The sequence below is a fragment of the Dendropsophus ebraccatus genome, chromosome 3 (assembly GCF_027789765.1).
Source record: "Dendropsophus ebraccatus isolate aDenEbr1 chromosome 3, aDenEbr1.pat, whole genome shotgun sequence".
Classification (NCBI taxonomy): domain Eukaryota; kingdom Metazoa; phylum Chordata; class Amphibia; order Anura; family Hylidae; genus Dendropsophus; species Dendropsophus ebraccatus.
The window spans coordinates 153,695,771-153,719,578 of record NC_091456.1 but is presented as its reverse complement, the minus strand read 5'-3'; the positions used below and the strand labels follow the sequence as shown (position 1 = coordinate 153,719,578).

General features: G+C 42.1%; 1 protein-coding gene across 1 annotated transcript in view; it reads left to right on the top strand.

Annotated features, from left to right (window-relative positions):
- ST8SIA4 (ST8 alpha-N-acetyl-neuraminide alpha-2,8-sialyltransferase 4) overlaps nucleotides 1–23,808 on the top strand; it is a 104,837-nt gene that overhangs the window by 49,078 nt on the left and 31,951 nt on the right. The window contains exon 4 of the mRNA XM_069964671.1: nucleotides 21,123–21,416. Within this exon, the coding sequence (XP_069820772.1) occupies nucleotides 21,123–21,416 (294 nt within the window). The remainder of the gene's footprint in view (nucleotides 1–21,122; nucleotides 21,417–23,808) is intronic.

The window sequence follows — 23,808 nt, the reverse complement described above, 5'->3', positions numbered from 1 at the left end:
TTGAAAATAAGGCATTGTTCTACCCCGCGAAAAGTACGGCCGTTGTTGCCGAGGGCAACAACGGCCATACTTTTACGTAGTGTGAACATAGCCTAAATCTGCATGTCTGGCATTTTTTATGTATGAATCAGGAGTTGCATAATAAACATTGTGATTGATGTTCACCTAGATTAGGATATGCTGCAGGATATGAAATTGTGGGAAAACAGAGAAAAACACTGACCTCAAATGGTAATATACGTGAAAGAATGTGATTATCACCTATAAACAGTGCCGCATCTCCGGAGCCCCCTGGAATAGCACTTTAATTATATCGCTTTTGCTAAAAATGCAAAACAAAGTATAAAATGCTGCGGTATCCAGATTGACATCTCTCTCTGTAGCATTAAATATCCATTAAAGTCTATTGTGCGCCTACACAAAGTGTAAACAGCTATTTTGTGGGCAAAGCAATTATTTTCAGAACGCAGCCTATCCGTTCCCTAGGGATCAGTAACATCAGTGATATATGTGGTTATTCCTAGAGAATTTTTAAATTTGTTTCATAGACTACGTTGCACTTGATGAATTCTTTCGAGTATTGGTTCAGAATTACTGTAAAGCTTACTATTTATTTTCACAATACAAACCCATTGTTTTTAATGCAAAGGAAATTGTAATATAATGTGTTTTGTCTTTTATACTTTTATTCACCACTAGAAAATGTACCTGGTGCTGCCCGGATATAAGGTGTCAGTGTGTATAGAGGGTCCTGTATACCTGTTGTATAGAGTTGGTGGAGGTCTTGTATACCTGAAGTATATAGTTCGGGGGTCCTGTATACCTGTAGTGTATAGTTTGGGGTTCTGTATACCTGTAGTATAGAGTTGATGGAGGTGCTGTGGCAGTGTTATCCAGTCACAGTATGGTGGTATTGGTCAGGTCTGGTGTGGCAGTGTTATCCAGTCACAGTATGGCGGTATTGGTCAGGTGTGGTATGGCAGTGTTATCCAGTCACAGTATGGCGGTATTGGTCAGGTCTGATGTGGCGGTGTTAAATGTGACGTGTGGAGCTATTACCTACCAGTCCTGATGCTAATTGGTGAGTGAGGATGGGGCATCCTCAGGTTTAGTGCTTAGGGCAGCAGCAGCTGGTAATACTGCTCTGTATACCTGTATAGATGGAGCAGGAGGTCCTGTATACATGTACTGTATAGATGGAGTAGGGGATGCTGTATACATATACTGTATAGTTGAAGTAGGGGCTCCTGTATACATGTACTGTATAGATGGAGTAGGGGGTCCTGTATACATATACTGTATAGATGGAGTAGGGGGTCCTGTATACATGTACTGTATAGATGGAATAGGGGGTCCTGTATACATGTACTGTATAGATGGAGTAGGGGGTCCTGTATACATGTACTGTATAAATGGAGTAGGAGGTCCTGTATACATGTCCTGTATAGATGGAGTAGGAGGTCCTGTTTGAGGCAGCTCCCCTAGCAACCACAACTCCCTGTGAAAATGACAGTAGAAATCCTATTGGTTGCTAAGGCTCCCAACTGCCGTTTTCTCTGGGCAGCTGCAGCTAATTATATCTCCTGTGTGCAGTGTGGAGATTTTCCAATTCATCTCTATGGGGCGCCGCTCTTCCCCCTCCCCCTCCTCTCCTGTATATCTGGCGGGGACGGGACCTTCGATAAAACCTTCCCGGGCACCCAATGTATCTGTGTGCCAAATTTAGGGTCAAACGGTTCAGGCGTTTGTAAGTCTATATGGGACAGACAGACAGACAGACAGACAGACTTTCATTTTTATGATATAGATATCTCCATTCTTGGCATATTTGATATCTGTTTAAAAAAAGGTCAAGCCCCCTCCATAGGTCTTATTATAGTATACAGTGGTACCTTGGTTCTCAAACTTAATTGTTCCCGGAAGGCAGTTTGAAAACCGAGCAGTGTCTTCCCATAGAATATAATGTAAATGTGATTAATTGGTTCCAGCAGCCACCAATAATTTCCTACAATACTCATTTATTACACTAAGTGCCCAGTATAATCACTACAGTACAGTACAGTACAGCACTATACTGTACAGGACATTAAACATAAGAAATGTTCATCAGAACCAGCAATTATAGTACAGTAGTCACCAACTCCTCACCCATCCTTTACTGTATAGCGTCCCCCCCCATCCAAGCACTGTAATGTATGGGAGATGGTGGTGCACTGCCGTACTACTACTGCACTGTATATGTACTCCAGCATTCTTATACAGCACTGTACTGTATGTGAAGCCTCACCACTGCTTAACTCGCCAGGTACAACCCACCATCCACGCTCGCTAAAACGTTCGAAAAAAGTTCGTAAACCGAGCAAAGTTCGAATTCCAAACACTACTTCTGGGTAAATTTTCGTTCGAATACCAAGCAGTTCGAGTTCCAAAGCGTTCGAGAACCGAGGTATTACTGTACTATATATACAATACTGTAATGCAGTAACTTGACAGAAGAGACCTTGCAATGTATACACACACTATGAGGGAAACAAGTGTAGGGGGAAAAATGTATGAAAACTATGCAAGTAGGTAGTGAATAAAAAAAAAAGTGGAATTTGACAATAGATGACAGAAACCAAATCATGATGGAAATAGATGACGGTGTAACACCAAAAGTCAAGGCTGGCACCACAGATAACCGAAAGGGCTTGCTAGTCTACCTGCTACTAACAACCAAAAGGAAAAGGGAAACTGTTATGTATGATTTGCACAACCAAAATAATGTTAAAATATCATTATACTTTATTAACAATTATACTTAGACAAAAACCTCCAAGCTTAAAGCGACTCAGTATTCACAATCTGCGCCCCCCCCCCCCCCCCCCCCCCCCCAAAAAAAAAAAAAAAAAAAAAAAACGCTTCTACCTTCGGATAGCTGCTTTTAATCCAAGATCTATCCTGGGGTCCGTTCGGCAGTTATTGTCCTAAAAAACAACTTTTGAACTTGCAGCCCTGTGTCAAACAGCCGTGGCTTGGAGTATCTTTGCCCTAATTTTATACCACCCCTCCATCCCTCCTCCATTTTTCCTATTCCTCTGCAGTGAAAATTACACTGTTGCCTTAACGATCCAGCCCATGTGCCATGCTCACACAGGTGGGGAATAGGAGACAATCTGCCTGGAGCATTCCTAATGATAAAGAAGGGCGGGAGGAGGGACAGAGAGGTTGTGCCAGTCTAGTGCATACACAATCTAGGCCACGGCCGTTTGGCACGGGGCTGCCAGTTTAAAAGTTGTTTTTTAGGACAATAACTGCATTATCTGCCGAACTGACCCCAGGAAAGATCTCAGAAAAGCAGCTTTCTAAAGGTACAAGCGGTTTGGGGGGGGGGGGGGCAGATTGTGAGTACAGAGTCTCTTTAAAAACACTTAAAGCAACTATGTACCCACAGTCTGCCCCCCCCCCCCCCCAAATCCACTTGTACCTTCGGATAACTGCTTTTAATCCAAGATCTGTCCTGTTGTCCATTCGGCAGGTAATGTAGTTATTGTCCTAAAAAAAAATACTCCCGTTTGGCACGGGCTTCAAATTTAAAAGTATCTGTGCACCACCCCTCAGTCCCTCCTACCCACCCTTTCTATCATTAGGAATGCCACTGGAACATTTTCTACATGCTGAACACTGCACAGGTCCTTAACTAAACAGGTCGGGAATAGGAGGCAATCTGCCTGTAGGATTCCTTATAATGAGGAGGGAGGCAGGGGCGGATTAACTTTACCATAGGCCCCGGGCTGTTCACCAAGCCTGGGCCCCCCCACCCCACTGTAACTCTCCAACTGGTAGACATATACAGTATAACTCTATTTTAAAAGCATGCGAGCATTAGGGACTGATGGCTGCACAGTGTTTGATCAGCACTTGTTAGAAGAGCCTATACACAGTTCAGGGACCATGCTGGTTGGGCTTCGTGGGGGATCGCTGCCTCATTTGTGCAGCCCTGTGTTACTAATAACAATGATTCCTGCAGCCAACACACTTTTTTATTTATCAACTGATCATTGGCTCTTCTATAGGAGGAATGAAGGTTCCCCATTAGCTGATTACGCTAAGTGGAGAATAACAGCCTGCTTAGCCAGCCACTGCTCAGTCAGTCAGTGATTGGCTGAGTTGGCTTTCACACTCCACTAAGCCAATCACTGACTGAAGACGGTCAGTGCCGCGGCCATTGATTGGCTAAGCAGGCCTTGAGAGTGACAGCCTACTCAGCCAATCACTGGCTGTGGTGCTGTCCCTCAATTAGTAATTGCCCGAGCATGCGGCTGAAGAAACGGAAGAGGAGAACGGTAGAGCATGGACACAAATTTTGTTAACAAATTTAGCAAGAATTAACTTTGTTAAATAATTGAAGTTTTGCTAAATTCGCAGCAAAACCAGCTTAACTCATCAGTCAGTCCAGTTTCAGCTTCGCTCATCTCTTCGATCTATGTTTTATTAGATTAGCAATAAATGACTACTATAATTTCCCAGAGGCTATATTTAGACCAATCGTACGTCTGTCTATATTTGGACGAACAGAAGGAAATAGAAAATGTTTGAAATTCTCACTGTAAATGTGATCTGTTAGTGTTGAAGTGACTCAGTCTGGTGCTTTTCTAATCGTGGGATGGTTATATACTACCGTTAGAGAATGCCGTGACTCGCATATGCCATTTAATCTGTTACTGACCTCTAATTATGACGGAAAGTTTTTTACTTTAGATTAATTGTCAAATTTTATCTGTGAAAGAAATCAAAATGAAAGAAAACGGTTCGGAGTGTGTGAACTTTACCGCCCTTCCTGGTAACTTTCACATTTTGGAAAAACAAATACTCTTTACAGTATATGGCCACTAGCTCCAATCATTGCCAGGAATTAATTTTTGTCTGTTAAATAGAAACATGAATTAGTTGTACAAAAGAAAGCTAGATATATAACTGTATATTGAGTTATGATTGCAGAACAGATGCTAAGGTGATTTGACTTAGAACCTGACATGACTATGAATAATGTAATGTAAAAATCAAAACTATTTGGTCACAGCTGTTCTGTCTAGGGTAGAAATCTAACTTTTACATAGCCTGTTGGGACCCTCATCTACTAGGTACAATAAATACAGACACAGACACACACACACACACACCTCGAGATAAATGCAAATAAAAATTGGGGCATGTCCTTTTTTTTTTTTTTTTGGTTCAAATATACTATAGCCCGATTGTAAGGTAATATGAAATGCAAATGTTTTTGTGTTTGCCATTTTTACGGGGCATTTTGATGTTGTTTGTTTTTGTTTTTTTTTGCAAGACTTCAGGATCATTTTATTGTATAGATTGTAAAATGGAGAATTTAAAAAAATAATACATTACTAACTTTTTAACGTAAAAACTTGATGTAAACAATAGGTCTAGAGATGAGCAAGTCGCAGATTTAAAGTGACTCTGTACCCACAATCTGTCCCCCCCCAAACCACTTGTACCTTCGGATAGCTGATTTTAATCCAACATCTGTCCTGGGGTCCGTTCGGCAGCTGATGCAGTTATTGTCCTAAAAAAAACAACAACTTTTAAACTTGCAGCCCTGTGCCAAACTGCCGTGGCTTAGAGTATCTGGGCCCTGACCTTGCACCACCCCTCCGTCCCTCCTCTCCACCCTCTTCATCATTAGGAATGCCACTGGCAGGATATTTCCTATTCCTCTGCAGTGAACACTGCACAGGTGCCTTAACGATTCAGCCCATGTGCCGTGTTCACACAGCTGATGGATAGGAGAACACCTGCCTGGAGCATTCCTAAGGATGAAGAGGGCGGGGAGGAGGGATGGAGAGGTTGTGCCAGCATAATGCACAGAAACTCTAGGCCACGCCTGTTTGGTACAGGGCTGCAAGTTTAAAAGTTGTTTTTTAGGAAAATAACTGCATCCACTGCCAAACGGACCCCAGGACAGATCTTAGATTAAAAGCAGCTATCTGAAGGTACAAGCGGTTTGGGGTGGGCAGATTGTGGGTACAGTCTCTTTAAACAAAGCGGAGCGCTTAGTTTGATCTGCACTCCACTCCACTCATCAAGTCACCGGGCTGTCAGCACTGCTTCGCTCCCTGCCACTCCTTTCAGGATTTCAGAAAAAGCTGGATCCAATCCTGGAAAACTTCTCCCAGCCCTAGGATCCAGCTTTCCCCGGGCACCCAGGGTGGAGAAGCAGGGAGTGGAGCAGTGATGAAACGAAGCTCTTTGCTTTGTTTAAATCTGCGATTCACTCATCTCTAATTATGAGGCATTGAAGGACAACCTGGGGAAACTGAAATTACCAGACGTGAGGAACACATGAGCTGAAATGAGGGAAGGTTTGGGATGGGCTTGGTTGGGTTGGATTGGTTTACGTAGAAAGAATACTTAATTTCTTTGAAGTCTTTTGTCTTACTAATGTATATCTCGCTATCCTGATGTACATGAACATGTTATATTCAGTAGTATAGGTAAGTTCCATGCGAGATAAACCTTCTGGTTGGATTGGTGGATACACTAATTGCAGATTATATGTAAATTGGCAATTTATAAACTAGGAACCTGCGCAACATGAACTGTATGTATTGTTCAATATCTTTTTTTTTTCTTCTTCTTCTTTCCAAAAATATATAAAAACAATGTTCAAAATAAAAAAAAAGGAGATCATTCTCAGAGGATACATTCCCTTTTAACATTTTTGCTGACATTATTCTGTTAATTTGAGGAGATAATCCAATAAGAATCCTGCATATAAAGTGTGTTCTTCCCCTAGTATGAACACATTGACCAATAGTGACCGATGAGTTTTCCACCTGCATACGTATATCACAACTACAATCACAAATCCCAATACAATACCGCTACTGATATAAGACTTCTTCATAGAGATGTTATCATACTATGCCATGTGATGATGCTTTTGGCACATTGTATAGTTATACAACATCTCTGCTTTTCATGCTTTTGTGCTGTCAGACAAAGTCCTGATTCTGGAACTGAAGTGATTTCATTTGTCTCTGGAGTTTGGGGTTTTCTGGCTTTCAGCCCAAATTGATTTCTTTGATCTCCACTTAAGCGCTTGTAAATACTGTATGGATGGTTGAGCCCTTGCCTGTTGGGCATTCTTCTGTGCTCTCAGACTATGGGGAAATGCACCACAGAGGATGGGCCGAAGATATAAGAGTAATCATTCTATGAGTAGAAATGAATGTTCAAGCTCAAGGACATGCCGAGGTTGAGAATAGAGTGACTGCAGGGAAATACAAGGGAAAATTCAATAACGGATAACTTGTAATTCTTGGTACATATACATGCAGACAGAACTTGTACTGGTGTCACTTCTGTACAAGGCTACAATACATAATCATATAGTTTTATGTAAGTCATGTTTCCATGTCTTACCGTAGCCTTTTAATATATCTATCTAGATATTTAGCACTTTTATGGGGTCCTCTTTTTTTAGCCAAGCCCAACGTTAAGCTCCATGTCTCAGCCTGCAGTCCTTTTCCAGCAGCTTATCTGCTGCAGCAAATGCCAGGGGCAGATCCAGGCTCAAAATCCAGGGAAAAGTAGAAAAAGTCGCGCTTTTTTTTTTCTTTTCTTTGTGTGTCTAGAGATGAGCGAACCCCAGGCACTTTGGGGTTTGTCTGAACCCAAACGCTCGGCTTTTGATGACAGGTGGCAGAAGTTGGATGCAGCACTAGGGAGCGCTGAAAAACATGAATGCAGCCTATGGCTATGTTCACTCAACATATATTTTCGTAAAACCACGGCCATTGTTGCACATTGCAACAACGGCCGTGATTAATACGAAAATATACGTTACCTTTCTGTCTATGGGATCCCGACACATAGTATATGCTCTGGACGGGATGCAGTACCGGCCGGTATGATCTTTTCTAAGACCGGCTGTTCCACGGAACAGCCGGTCTCTTACAAGGTCTGAACAAAGCCTATGGCTGTATTACTGTTTTCTAGGCAGCCTTAGGACTGCATCCAACTTCTTTAGCCCCTGATAATCAAATATCGAGCATTCTATTCATGACTTATCCAGCCTAGGATTCCATGACGACATTATCTAAATACTATAGTTCACTGAGGAAAGGCTTTATGATCTTAATCTTTATAGTCTGGAGGAAAGAAGGGAAAGGGGGGACGTGACCAAAACCTATCAATATGTTAATGGGCTAAATAAGGTTCAAGAAGGAAGTGTATTTATTTAATTAAGAAAAAAAAAAACCTGAACACAAGAACAAGGGGGCACAATCTAAAGTTAGTTGGGGTGGGGGGGAGAGATCAGAAACAACACAAGAAAATATTACTTTACTGAAAGAGTAGTAGATGCTTGGAATGCTGGGATAAACTGGGAATGCTGGGATAAAAATATGTCTATCCTAAGCTAATAAGAAAGGAAATGTTAGAAGGGCAGACTAGATGGACCAGGGAGGGCTTTTTTTGCCGACAATCTTCTATGTTTTTAGGTTTTCCCAATACTTGTGCCTATAGTGCTACCCAAACACTGCCCTCAAATAGTGTACTGCCAAAATAATAGTGTCTGAGGAAGGGCTTAACTAGAATATGCTGGCAGCATCAGCATGTTTGTGCCTGGCAGTGGCGTAGTTACCATAGAGGCAGGAAAGGCAGCTGCTTTGGGGCCCATGCAGGAGGGGGGCCCAGGAGAGTAGGCATCCTTCTGCTTAACCCCTTATGTACTGCAGCATGTAAGTGACCCAATGTTTACTTACATGCTGCAACACAAAAAAAGGGGTTAATAAGCAGAGGACAAGGAGATCTCTGGTGCCTGGTATGTAATCACAGGGAGCTGAAGAGGAACTCTGAAATGGGGAATATAAATGATAATCCTTGTAGCATAAGAGAGAAATGGCAAGGTAAAAAAGTGGAGTGACAAATGCTGCAAACTACCCAGAAAATTAGCAAATAGAAGATTAAAGTGCTAGGAATGTAAGTTTATGGGTCTAGGTTCATGTAAGTTCATGCATCATGGTGCTATATACAGCGACTGTATTTTTGTTACAATGTTCCTCTTTCTTTTCTCTAAACTTGAATACCCTATCTACAAACTACAGAAAACGCCTAAAGTCTGCATGCTAGAACTAATTCAGTACAACAAAACAAAATGGAAAATACCTGTCAATCCAGGTTATGCAAATCTCTATATCCTAAAGGGGCACTGTGTATTTCTCCTGAGCAAAGAAGAAAAAAATTCACCATATATTTAAGCACGTTCACGTTAAAGGAGAAGTCCTGCAGATGATAAAATCTGGTAGCTGGCAGGAGGGGAATTGATTAAAAGTACTTACTTTTCTCACCTCGTGCGCGCGGTGAGCAGCAGGACTGGCCGCAGGACCCCCACCGGTTTCCGGGATCTCCGGAGCTGACATGTTTCGACCTGGCTGATGGACTGGCTGCTCAGCCTGTCAGTGACTAGGGCAGGACGCCACTCCAGTCACTGATTGGCTGAGCGGCTAGTCCATCAGCCGAGAGTCATGGCCTCATCACAACTTGGGGGGAAATTCCTTCCGGTGGGGGTCCTGTTGCTTGTTCTGACGCTTACTGCAGGCACGGGCAGAGGTAAGTTAGTACTTGTGAACAATTTCCCAGCTTCCTCTGCCAGCTGCAGCATTTTATTATCCCCCGGACTTCTCCTTTAATCTTTTGATGTCGGACTATTATAGGATGTATTTATTTCCTATAAATTTCAAGGGGTTAACCCTACAAAGATAAATATGTTTCAACTGATGATCACACATTTCTGTGAATGTACCATTTGAGAGATATAGACTTACTAACCCCCATGTGCCTGTCTTGTTTTAATAACCTGTTGCCTTTGATAATGACCAGACTTTGGGCATCCACTAGACTTTCCTATTAGTGCTGGCAGTTGGTCTCCACTTCACATGCAAGCAAGGGGGATTGTGGGAAAGTATGTGCACTGTTTTATGGCAACAGCAGGGTCACAGCTTAGAGCAGGGGGGTAACTAGAAGGGACTGGGTCCCATAGCAAATGTTTGATTGGGCCCCCCTCCTCTCCCCCATCCCACTGTAGGTAATCCCCCTGTTTGTTGGACCTCCACCCAGTAGATAGCATTTTTTTAGGTATCTCCCTTGGTATTCTCCCCCCCCCCCCAGCAGATAATGCCCCTTATGGTTGACCTTTCCCCTAGTGTCTCTCGTGGTAGACATCTCACCTTGTATCTCTCATGTACATAGTGTCCCCTAAAATAGACATCTCCTCTTTTAATCCCCCTCCCCCAGTACATATTGTCTCCTATGGTAGGTATCTCCCTTGGTGGTATGATATCTTAGGAGGCCTAGTGTATTGCAGGGATGTGCCCCTGATGTAGTTGGCCCCATAACCACTGCTATGGTGGTAGTTACGCCACTGGCTTAGAGGGCAAACAAGACGGTGATCAGAACCATGGGGGAAAAGAATTGCGCATATATATATATATATATATATATATATATATATATATATATATATATATATAATCTTTGGTTCTTGGTACAACAAGGAAAGTTGCATGATATATAACTATACTGTTACATGTGCATTTTTACAGGGTTTGTGTTCTGTAAATGAGTAGGTGGTTTCTGATACCAGCTTTTATAAATTAGGTTGGTAATATGCTAGTAAGCACTATAGACCGTGCAGTATACTGGTTGACTTCACATTTCTGTTTAAAGATAAAGAAATAACAAAACTGCCAAAGATTTTACCCAGCTTCACAGAAGAAGAAGAAGAAGAAGAAGAAGAAGAAAGTTTCTACTACTAAATAATAATCTGTCAGCTGTCAACCGTAGCTCTGTGGTCAGAAGCTTCTCATTTCATTAATAACGGAAATGGAAAAAACTACTGTAGCGCAGCAGATGAGCTACAAGCAGGCAAAATGCTGAGAGCAACATGTGTGTTAAAATGAGTAAATCAGAATTCATAATGTGTATGCTTGTGAATACATGAGGTGTCAGATCTGAAGTTAATGTAAAAACACTTAAAGAATACTTTTGAAATGTTAAAGACAGAGAAAAAACAGTGCTTGGCCGCTTGTTCTAAGGATCGGTGGAGATCCCAACAGACCCTGACTGATCAAAACATTGGATGTGTATCTTCGACATGTCAAAAGTTTTTCTTTTGAGCGTGACACTTTTTAATCATCCCTATGGATCATTCTTTTTCCCGCATATCATTAACTATAGCAGGTAGCTATGCGTTTCACCTCTAAAGGCCCTATTACATAAAGCAATTATTGTCCGTGTTTGTCCGATGCCTGATGATCATGATCGGGGATCATCATGATCATGAACGGGGAATAAGGAGAGCAATGACCTGACAGGTCGGCGCCCGCATGCTCCCACTGATCGTCCCGTGTAATAGGGGCTTAAAACCCTCATCAATTAGAAAATGTATTCAAGTCAGCCATAGTGCTCATGGTGTTCTCCCAGTATATGGGTCCTGGAAATGGGATCTGTATCTATTATGTCATATCATATATGTCATGTCATACCCTATAGATATGGAATATATCCTCAAAACTTTCAGGAAGAGTGTAGGTGTAAAAACAACAACATGCACTTACCTCCTGAGCTCCTACACTAGTGGCCATTGTCCTCCACTCCAGTCCTTGGCCACTGAGTGGGGACCTGGGACACTACATGTCAGGCCCAGTCAGCGGCAGTGGGTGTCTGAGGGGGTTTGAAACACCACAACCCAAGTTCCCTCTCTAGCCTAGAAAGCGGAGGGGGCCGGAGCAGAGCCTATTGTCCACCATTGCTGGAGCCGGAGAGTTAAGTGCATGTTGTTTTCTTTTTCATCCTCCTCCTCTCAGGCAGTTAAAAAAAATATCCCTGCCTGTAATTCTCCTTTTAAAGCGATTTCTTCTACACTCTATAGCTCTCTGTTACCTAGGTTGCTATTATGTACAAATATATGTTATTTCTGGTTGAACATAGATGATTTGTTTCATACAAGGGGTTACAATATGACCCAGTTAGCCATAACAGTAAAGACATGGGATACAAACCCTATAGGGAAAGCTGGAGAATAGGAACGACGTGTAGACTAAACAACGTCTCAGGGTTACACGAATCGGTTAAAACAAGAAAATCGTGGGATTTGCCAGCCTGTTGGTTGCCTTGACAACAATTCTCAAAGCCCCCTGTGGCCACACTAATAATTTTAAAAGCTCACAGAACAGTAGGAAGGAACAGGTATGTTTACATGTATACAAGAAGGTTCTCGCTTCTCTTCTTGACTGACAAAACATGTTCTCACTTCATCCAGAAAAGTCATTAAAGGGATTTTCCCTGTAAACAGAGATTGACTCCTAGTAAAAGTGTGTGGTATAAAGTAGAAATCCTCAGTATATAGTCATTCAGTCTTTTCAGTATTGTCCCATAGACTCATTTACCACAGTAATGCCCCACAATGTGATGTTTATGGCCTAGGGTTATGATTTGTAGTTCAGCTTTAGCTTCCTGGTGGTACAGGCTTAGTTGCAGCATCAGAAGTTACAGGAGGGTGAGCTATATGTCTATGAGACAGCCCAACATGGGAACTAATTTTAGAGGCTCAGCAGTAAGGGAGTACAATATCAAGTGCACAAAGAAGGCTTAAGGTCCCTATATACCTTATACATTTGTTGGCCATACCCAGCGTTTGCAACCCACTGCTGGGGCTCTCCCAACTGACCGCCGACATGATGTCAATGGAGATAGGGGTCAGGCGTGATGGAAAATCATAGCCTGACCCCTTTTGTTCTTTAAAAGATAAGCCACATCAATCTCTCTCTGAGTGCGGAGTAACCATCCCCACAGAGAACACAGTAACACAGTAACATTCCTGCGTATGGGGAGGACGGTTATCCTATAAGAAAAAAATTACTGATAGCTAAATGATCGTTTGGCCGTGCGTTATTGAAGGTGTATGGCCAGCTTTTGTCCTCAGCAACCAAGGGAATAAAAGTTGGGAAGGTCAACCTGGAGTAGGTGTCAGCAGTACACAATGGGAATTGTTTACTACCCACATGTGCTACTGCTGAAGCCAAGCTAACTACTGCTGCATGGAAGAGCACATAGAGGGCAACAATGTTTTATTGTACATGTTTAGGATGATGTATTGTTGTTACACTTTTAGGCCATGTGCACACAACGTATATTTTCTTAAAAATATGTCCGTTGTTGACGATTGCAACAACGGCCGTGATTAATGCGAAAATATACGTTACGTTGCGGTCTATGGATTCCCGACCGGAATGTATACACTCCGGCCGGGATCCCTAGCAGCGCCGCAAGAAACTGACTTGTCCGTTTTCTGCGGCCGCTATCTGTTGAATACCCTGTCAGTGCACACTATGAAGCGAGTGGCTCCAGCCAACGATCATCTGGCTGGTACTGCAGTATCGTCCGGGATGATCTTCACTGACACCAGCCGTTCTGTGACCTGGCCGGGTCACAGAGCGGCCGGTGTCTTACGTTGTGTGAACGTTGTGTAGCCTTACTCTGCATGACTTCATCCGAGCTCCAAAATACCCATTTAAATTCTCCTATTATGGGTTAGAAGTACTACTACTGCAAAATATACTATAACTTGTAACTGCAAGTTCCTACAAGCCCTGGTGAAAATAATAGAATTACCACATATATAGAGAAGGTCATCCTCTGTTTTTCTTTGCACACAAATCATATGTGACATAAAACAACGAGAGGAATTTTCTATTCGCTGTGGTTTTATAACTACTGAATGATTTTTTTCATAATACAGTGTATTTACTATTTTGACGCATGTTTGTTGATAAATGTTGGTGCTATAATTTTTTTTTAGACCAATTTTTTTTTTCAGAATTCATGCCACAATCTGCAAGCAAAAGCAACACATACTACAAATACAAATACTAAAGGGGTAGACTAGATGGACTTGGTGGCCTTTTTCCAATCTGAGTAAATTTGAGCCAATGTCAGGTATATGACAGATCATTCTGGCTTCGTAAAACATCTCAAACAAATGAAAGGTGCCTAACTTTTTAAATTTCAAGATTTTTTTTTTTTTTGCCAAACAAAGACATAAATGATTATTGTCACCGATGAGAAGCAGCACATGGACATCAACCATAACTGCTACATAAATGATCATCTGGTAAATCATTAGACTTAGGAACAGCATATGGTGAACAATATGATGTGTCATAAATGAGCCCATCAGGTCTAACGTGTAGAAATCCAATTACGTGTCTATAATTAAAGGAGTTGTGCTGGGAATACTTTTTTACAATTCAATGTGGTCAGGCTAGGGAAAAATAATAAACAACATGTACTCACCTCCCTTGGTCCCTTCCAACAGTGCTTGGTCCCACTGTGCCGTACTTCCTAGTTGGTCTCAACACAACTGCCCCATTCAGCAATTCAGCGTCTAAGGCAGGTCAACTCTAAAACTTTTTGGCTGAGCAGGACACATTGCGTTACGTTCAACAAAAGAAGAATTAGCACAGCAGGGCCAGTCACTATTGGAATGGTGGTGGCGAGGGATCTGTGGAGGTGAGTACACTTACGTTTTTTTCCCATTCTGGCCACATTAAGGTTGCATTTACACGTACTGCATTTGCAGCGGATTTCACGCTGTGTATCTTGCAGCAAAATGTACAGGTATGACCTATGGCCTTTAAATAAGATAATACATTACCTGCCTGCGCTTATGCCTGCTTCTCCAACTCCTAGGTGACCAACGTGGCGTTCAGCCAATCAGTGAGTTGTGGCGGGACAGTGCACTGATTGGCTGAGCAGGACGTCAGGGACCTAGCAGACAGAGGAGCAGGCGGGAGCGCAGGCAGGTAATGTATTATCTTGTTTAAAGGCAGATTAGTTTAGTAGGACGTGGCTACATTCTCGCAATGCATTGAAAGTTTGCTCCAAGAATGCAGTCTTATAGGGTATAACTGTACTGCATATCGCAGCTGATTTTCCTGATACAGCGTGAAATCCGCTGCGCCCTATAATGGGGGAACCAAGCTTCTGAGCTGGATCAAGGGGACGGTGAGTGGGATTTGTATTGTATTTTGATGGGGAGGTGTCTCATGGGTGGGGTTTATCTACCTACTGGTGTCTTCTACCCAATGGGGGTTGCCTACTTACTAGGAGCATTTACCTATTTGGGAAAGGATTCTGCCTAGTGGGGGCATCTACCTAATGGGTGGAATTAGTTACCCACTGGAGACCTAACTACCTATCTTTTATTTAGTAACTATATTACTTTACTTTATTGTGATCTACTTACTGTATGGAATAGAAGTCCCTACTATTCCATTTAGAAAGTAAATGGGAACCTTGATGGAACCAATTGGCTAATTGGAGTCTATGGTTACATCTAACGTATGGGGGTTGGTTTACAACACTGGGATCCCCTGTGATCATCTGCTATGACGAGAGAAACAACTCCAAATTCAGAGTGGATGATTTTAGCAATGTTCTTATCAGGGGTTCTAAAAGGGGTTTCTAAGAAGGGGAGCTCCCACTCTATGACGTCCATATGCTCCGATAGGGCATATGGACAGGTGGTGTCCTCATAAGAAGGATTTAATAGAATATCTATGCATAATTATTTTGAATGTAATATTCAAGGCTAGAAACAGATGGAAAGATTAATCAGTTTACATTTATGAAAAGAAAAAAAAAACATGGCTTTTAAATGTTGGGTTATAGCAAACTTGCCCAGTGTTAGTAACCGTGGCTAAAAAATTAGTATTTATGTATCTAGTGCGTTTGTGTGTTTTATATACAGAAGATACATAATTACTTTGCATTGTGTGACCAACTAAATACAGATGACAAGTGAGTAGAGGGTTTATGTTATTATTAAATACGGTACAAAACAGGAAATAAAACGAAGCCATTGTGGTTAGATAGCAGTAATACGGTTTCACCACACGTAGGTCAAGATAAGAATTTTAGATAACCAAAAGGAAAGATAATATGAAACGATTAATGGCCCTATTCCACGAGCTGTTTCGGCTGCAGCGAACGGGTGAGTGTGGAAGTTGCGTCGGGGGCTGCCCGGGTGATCGCTGATCGTCCGGGCAGCCCATAGGATATAGCAGCGTCTGTTGAAAAACGAGCGACTGCAATGATCAGCCGACATGAACGATGTCGGCTGATTGTTGCACTCTATGCCACGGGACGATTTACGTCCGTAGCGGCCGATATACGTTCCGTGGAATAGGGCCTTTAGTTATGTAGCTGACAGAGTTGCCATGTTTGATGGTCAAATTGGAGTCAGATTTACCATAATTAACACCTGCTCGCAGATGTAAATCATGGCAGAAATCTACACCTGCTTAGGAGCAGGAGTACATTTCTGCACCTGCAGAGGCATTTGCTTCTTATTGAATCCAGTGGGGGTCTAATTTAAGACCAGCACACGAATATGGCGGTCTTCATAAATGCCCCTCTTTGTATTTGTCTCCCCCACGGTCTCAGCTGATAAACTTACCCTCACAAATTGGCAACAATGGCAGTGATTAATAGAAAATGTACATTGTGTGAACATAGCCAAAAAGTGTAAATTAAAGGGGTATTCCACTTAAACATAACTTTTGATATTTTGCTGCCCATAGTGAGACTAGCAATTCATTCCATACTTGTTATTATCTATTCAGTCTCCTTCCACAGCTCTGAGCTGCTGCTTTTTGCTGAAAACGAAAAAATCTGTGTGAGCTTTTCTCTGTCTTCCCCTCCTTCCCCCTCCCTTCTGAGACGGCTGATGTAAACAAGTCACTGATTATTACATTATCTGCAACATTGTAACTTCTTTGTAATGCTGGGAGAGTGAATCACAGTTCGTTAGCAACTTGACCTCAGAGTAACCCTCCCAGCATTACAAAGAAGCTACAGTGTTGCAGATAAAGCCAGTCAGGGACTTGTTTACATCAACTGTCTCAGAAAGGAGGGAGGAGGAGGAGAGACAGAGAAAAAAGCTCGCACACAGATGTTTGTGTTTTCAGCAAAAAGCAGCAGCTCGGAACTGGGATAAGGAGACTAAATAGATAACAAGTATGGAATGAATTGTTAGTCTCACCATGGGCAGCAAGATATCAAAAGTTATGCTTGAGTGGAATACCCCTTTAAGTCTTTTAGTGCTATGCCTGCATTCCTTTAATGACCCCCAATATTTTTAATGATATAAAGGAGGATGTCTTTCATACAAATAGCTTGTTGCTGCATATTGTGAAACATATCATGCCATACGGATGTCCCATGCATTTTAATTAGTAATAAGGATCTGCGTTTTGTAACACACTGTAAATTATCAATTAACTGTAGCACATAAACGGCTCGATTCAATCTGTTTTAACTGCCTTTTTATGCTTCATTTATTGTGCTCACATTTTATGACTCAATTAAGTTAAAAGTTACAAAATGTTACTAGTTTGAAGAATAGTGGCAATCAAGAGCCAGACCAACAGATTACCTATTTTAATAACTAAACCTTATTAGGGGAATGAGATTATTTGTCCACAGACCTGACGTCTCAGTACTGCATGAACATATGTTAAATACTAATCAAGTAAAAGCTTTTAAATTAATAAAAAAGACAGTGCTGGGCTATGTTTCCACAACAGGAAAGTGACGTCCGTCTTTCTGGGCGGCTGTTACTTTAGCACCAAATGTAATGATAATCTATTGATAATCTATGATCATTATTTGCGGACGTCATTATCAATAGACAGCAGGGAGGGGGTTGTGCTAAAATGAAGGTCGTCCAGAAAGACGGACGTAATTTTCCATAGCCTAATATATTCAGAGATGATTAGGGGTTATCCAGCGCTACAAAAACATGGCCACTTTCTTCCAGAGACAGCACCACTCTTGTCTCCAGCTTGGGTGGGGTTTTGCTGCTCAGTTCCATTGAAGTAAATGGAGCTTAATTGCAAACTGCATCTGAACTGGAGACAAGAGTCGTGTTGTCTCTGGAAGAAAGGGGCCATGTTTTTGTAGTGCTGGATAACCCCTTTAATGTCTAGTGCCCATTTTTTTTCGGATTTGGTAGTGAACTTTTACATTGATAAATAGTACAAGCGAATATAACAAAATTTGTAATGTCTTATTAGGAAAAAAATGTTGTTGCCCCCGTTACTACGCATCTCCCCCTCCTAGACTATCTTTCATTATAATAAAAATCAACTCCATACCATACTAGCTCAGGGATCAGGTTACAAGTAAAGCCGACGGGCCGACGAAGAAGAGCAAACAAGTGCCATCAGCGCTCGTTTGCTCCTCAATCCCCGCTCGCTGCCACCACTATTCCACGTTGCTGCAGCGAGTGGGTGAGTGCAGGAGGGGCTGCCCAGGTGATCACTAGATCGTCCGGGCAGCCCATAGAGGATAGGCTCCTATTCCTCGGAGCGACGGCAGCAGATCGCTGCTATATCAGTCGCTTGTTTTTCAACATGCTGAAAAACAAGCGACTGCAACGATCAGGCGACATGAACGATGTCGGCTGATTGTTGCCTTCTATTACATGGGACGATAATTATCGTCCGGATACGGCCAATAACTGTTCCGATGAATAGGGCCTTAAGGCAGAGTTATTAAGGGGAAGGAGGGATATGCAAGGCAAAAATGGGAGTACACAGGCAGAGGAAGAGAGTAAGAGACAGCTAAGAGACGGCTCTGTCAGTAATCGTGCGTTCACCCTATGTCCATTCTTTGGGTGGACAGCGGAATTTGCCCGAGCATAGAATGGAGTGTTTGGGGCAGGTGGAGAGTCAAGCGAGAGTGCGCTGAAGCGAGCAAAGGAATCTGGGGGGTAACAACCCACAGTGTGAACGCACCCTAAGAGATCTCACCCCAGGGCTTAAATGCGGTTTAGATTGCTCACTACAGCTTTGTCATGGCTTTCATCTTGCTTCTTTTTAGGCTGTACACAAAGATAGTGCAGGATATCCTCCTCTGTGTATTGCAGACACCATGGGCTCTGTCCACCAGCTCTGAAAGAACTAAAAATGACAGATTCCGCTTGCAAAGCAGATCTATATGGCCAGATATAATGCTGCACCTCATGTACTCACAAGGCAGCTTATTCTGAAAAGTCACCTGAAATGACAGGTATCCATAATATGCCTCCCCAAACCACTTGAACCTTCGCTTAGCTGCTTTTAATCCAAGATTTGTCCTGGCTTCCGTTTGGCAGGTGATGCAGTTGTTGTCTTAAAAAACAAATTGGCATGGCCTAGGGTTTCTATTCTCTAGGATTGCAACACCCCTCCATCCCTCCACATCACTAGGAACACCCCCGGGCAGGATTTTTTCTATCCCTCACCTGTCTGAACACTGCACAGGTGCCTTAACGATCTGGCTCATGTGCAGTGTTCACACAGGTGATGAATAGTAGAAATTGTTCTAGGGGCATTCCTAATGATGAAGAGGGTGTGAAGGAGGGACAGAGAGGTTGTGCCAGCCTAATGCACAAATACTCTAGGCCACACCAGTTTGGCACAGGGCTGCAAGTTTAAAAGTTGTTATTTAGGGCAATAACTGCATCACCTGCCGAACAGACCCCAGGACAGATCTTGGATTAAAAGCAGCTATCTGACGGTACAAGCGGTTTGGGGAGGACAGTTTTTGGGTACAGAGTTACTTTAAGCACCTCCTCCTGTGGTCCACTTAAATTCTATAACAGGCCAAGCTGCTTATTTCTCTAGATCAATCTTTTGTAATGTGAATTACATAGCTATTTATATAATTTCTTGCAATAAAGGAATCCGTACTTTACTCTTCTACTGCTTTTACCATATGGTTTGATTTTAACGTATATTCTAACAAGGAAGACAAAATTTATTTCCATAAACAAACCACAGAAGGTTCCTTTGCACGTACAATATGAGGGCCCTTTGTTCTTAAATAGCATGTCTTTCAAACAAACCACCAGTAATAATATTTTACAATTATTAGTGCTCTCTCCTGACATTTTTCTCATTTCATTATGACCACTAGACCATCTCTGCAGATTAAACTTAGAGATAGGCAGACTTACAGCAAGTTCAGGTTCATAAACCCCTGATCACTCAGCATGTGAATCTCAGGGGCTGGTAAAGTTGGATGCAGCCCAAGGACGGCATAAAAAATGCAAAAGATGTAACCATGTATTCCAGGCAATCCTTTGATTGCACCCATCTTTTCCAGCCACAAGAATTTTATCTATTGCTGCACTGTTGGTAAACATAATAAACATGTTATGCTTACTTCTCCGCACTCCCCCTATGTTCCAATATGGCCTTTGGAAACTCGTCTTGAGAGTGACAGCCTGCTCAGCAAACTACTGGCCGCAGCTCTGCCCCATCACTCCTGTTTGTCTCTGAAATAGTAGGGCTGCAGTAAGCTGGGGACACCGGTGACACTGGATTAGGACATTGGTGGAGTGCAGAGAGGTAAGCATAATATGTTTATTATGTTTACCAACAGGGCAGCAATATATATATAAAAAAAAAACATGACCGTTTTTGTGCCAAAACCAGAAGTAGATCCAACAGGAAAGAGAGGTGCAAGTCCTCCCTTTATATTTTCCTTCCCATTTGAATCCAATTCTGGCTTTGGCACAAAAACTGCAGTGACATTTAAAAAACAAAAACAAAAACAAAAAAACCTTCCACAGGTAACTCTTGCATTAAGTCCATGGTCATATAGTTTTGGCATCAGGGTAAGCGCTTAGTCCCATGTCCCGTATTCCATCCATGGATCCTACGGATAGGGAAGCCCTGTAGTAGGGGGGGGGTTAAGTTTTTGAATCTTCACGGCACTGTAATGACACAGCAACGCGGCCGCAAAGTTTACAGTGCTTCATTACAGTGCCGCAAAGATTACAGTGCTTCATTACACCGCAAGTGCCCTATTTCCTCTCTTTGCATGTATGCCAAATGCAGCGGTTACTATACCAGTACCAAGGGGTAAAGCTTGGTCTCCAGAATCACATGCAGACAGACATGTATATGCATGAAAATCTTCCTGCCTTGCTTGAATCTTTTTAATGAAATAAGAAAAGTGTTACTTTTACGACGGCATGTTTATACTTGTTGGTGTTTTTATTCATATAGGTGCAATTTAGCCCCCGTAGTCGAATTCGCTGCCGACGTCGGAACCAAATCAGACTTCATTACCATGAACCCATCCGTAGTGCAAAGAGCATTTGGAGGATTTCGCAATGAAAGTGACCGGGCAAAATTTGTTCATAGACTCTCTATGCTTAATGACAGCGTTCTCTGGATACCAGCTTTCATGGTTAAAGGTGGAGAGAAGCATGTCGAATGGGTTAATGCTTTAATTCTCAAGAACAAACTCCGAGTACGAACTGCCTATCCATCGCTAAGGCTCATTCACGCTGTCAGAGGGTAAGTACCTGAAAATGACTAGGCTCTCTTGTGACAATTGATTTCTCAAGTAAATTTTTATCTAAAAGAATGATTTATGGCAAGGCTTGAAAAAGAATATGTAATTTGACTAGTGGTGTGTGTTCATTTTGTAGAATAACTCTACATTTGAGAACAATGCTATGTAATGATTTATGCCGAACGCGTGAACCCGTGCCATAAAGGTACATTATACCGTGCATTTGTGTTTAACCTTTTATTATAGTTGCCGTTCTCTCAAGAAAGATGACCATAATACGAAAGATTTCAATATATTAAGGTGTATTCAACATGGGATGAGTAATTATTCTCTGTGGTACATCACAGCGTGCAAGACCGAACAGCTATTCATTATGTCTGGCTGAAATGTGAAAGACTGTGAAAGTAGTGAAATATGGAATACATCACACACACGCATTATTTTATTGTCGTGTGTCCTTATGTGTCCTTCATTTTTAACATTTTCTCTCATAGTTTTCATATTTCCCGTTACCTTCACTACAGCATTGTTCCCTAGATACATGATTTATTATACCTATAAAGTACAAAAATGTAGCCTTAGATACACTGCTGGTCTAAAGCAATGTAACATTGAAAAATGAGCACGAATGGTAGACTAGAAGAGGATCGTTTTTAACTGTGTTGGTTTGTATACTTTCTACCACCATATACTGCGAGTGGTAAAATAGTTTTATATGGTATCTCAACACCAGTGTACTAATTTACCTATAGATTAATTCTGCTAATTAAAGGAGAAGTTTGGCAAAATTTTTAATTAAAGTATTGTATTGCCCCCCAAAAGTTATACAAATCACCAATATACACTTATTACGGGAAATGCACATAAAGTGCTTTTCCCCCTGCACTTACAACTGCATCAAGGCTTCACTTCCTAGATAAAATGGTGATGTCACAACCCAACTTCCAGAGCTGTGCGGGCTGTGGCTGCTGGAGAGGATGATGGCAGGGGGAAGCTCAGTGTCCCTCCAGTGCCCAGTGTCCCTTAGTGTCCCCCTGCCATCATCCTCTCCAGCAGCCACAGCCCGCACAGCTCTGGGAGTCAGGTCGTGACATCACCATTTTATCCAGGAAATGAAGCCTTAATGTAGTAGTAAGTGCAGGGGAAAAAGCACTTCATGTGCATTTCCCGTAATAAGTGTATATTGGTGATTTGTATAACTTTTGGGGGGCAATACAATACTTTCATAAAAATTTTCACCGGATTTCTCCTTTAAGGTAATGTGGCATCAAAAATTTTTAATTTTTTTTTTTTTTTTTTGTCAAATTTCCCATTTAACAATCTGCATTATAATAATCCTGAAATATTGCAGTTTTCATTCTGGCCACTAAGGACATGCCCAGAAAATGTTTCTATCCAATTGAACAAGGTGTGCTTTACCCCTGGCAGGAAGTAGAAAATAGAAGAATTATAAAATGTATTTTGTCTCCAGCAACTCCTCCCTCTCTCTGTAGGCGAACCATCATGCTCTAACGTCACAGAAGGCTTGGCTGGATCTTGTGTCTGAGCTCTAGCCCACCAGCTCTGACCAGCCCCTACAACCGAAATCACCATCCCCTGTCATATAAACAAATATATACATATATATTTCAGAGCAGAATACATATCCTTTGCTGGTGCCTGATGTTTGCCCAGAGCTTTCTTTGGTGATTTGGATTCTGTTACTTTTCATGTTTGAAATGGGCACTGTACATTAATCTGTTGTAGGGAGAAACTAAAGCCCCTTTTACACGCAGCGATCTCAGGGAGCAAGCGAGTGCCTTGTCAGTTGTCGCTTGTGCCTCATTCCCCGCTCGCTGCCGGTGGGGGGGCTCAGGGAGTTGTGGGGGGATCGTCCAGGGAGCCCATAGGAGATAGAGGCGGTCTGCTGTTGCTGCTCCTATTATACTCAACGACACCAGCACGAGACCGTTGCTCTCCACCTTGTTTCTCTTTCAACATGTTGAAAGACAACGATCGGCTGATCATTGCCTTTTATTACATGAAGCGATTATCGGCTATAATGGCCAATAGTCAGCTAAATACAGCTGATAATCGCTTTGAGTAATAGGGCCTTAACTCATCCAAAACATAGAGCGATTGGCACTATCGTAATGTGAATACAGTCCTATTAGTATGCCCCGTTGAATTTTGCCAATAATCAATAACAGGGTGCTCCTCTCCATGATGAAAGGTTCCAGTCATATAACAATAGATACAAGATGATTGGAGGGCACTCACCATAAAACTTGACTTTTATTTTCAATTCATTCAAAACATTCCAGTCCAAACGGGCGACTCGGACGCCAGCACCATATGGTAAACGTACGTGACAGCTGTTTCGCGTGTGTCAGCACGCTTCTCCAGACCAGAAGA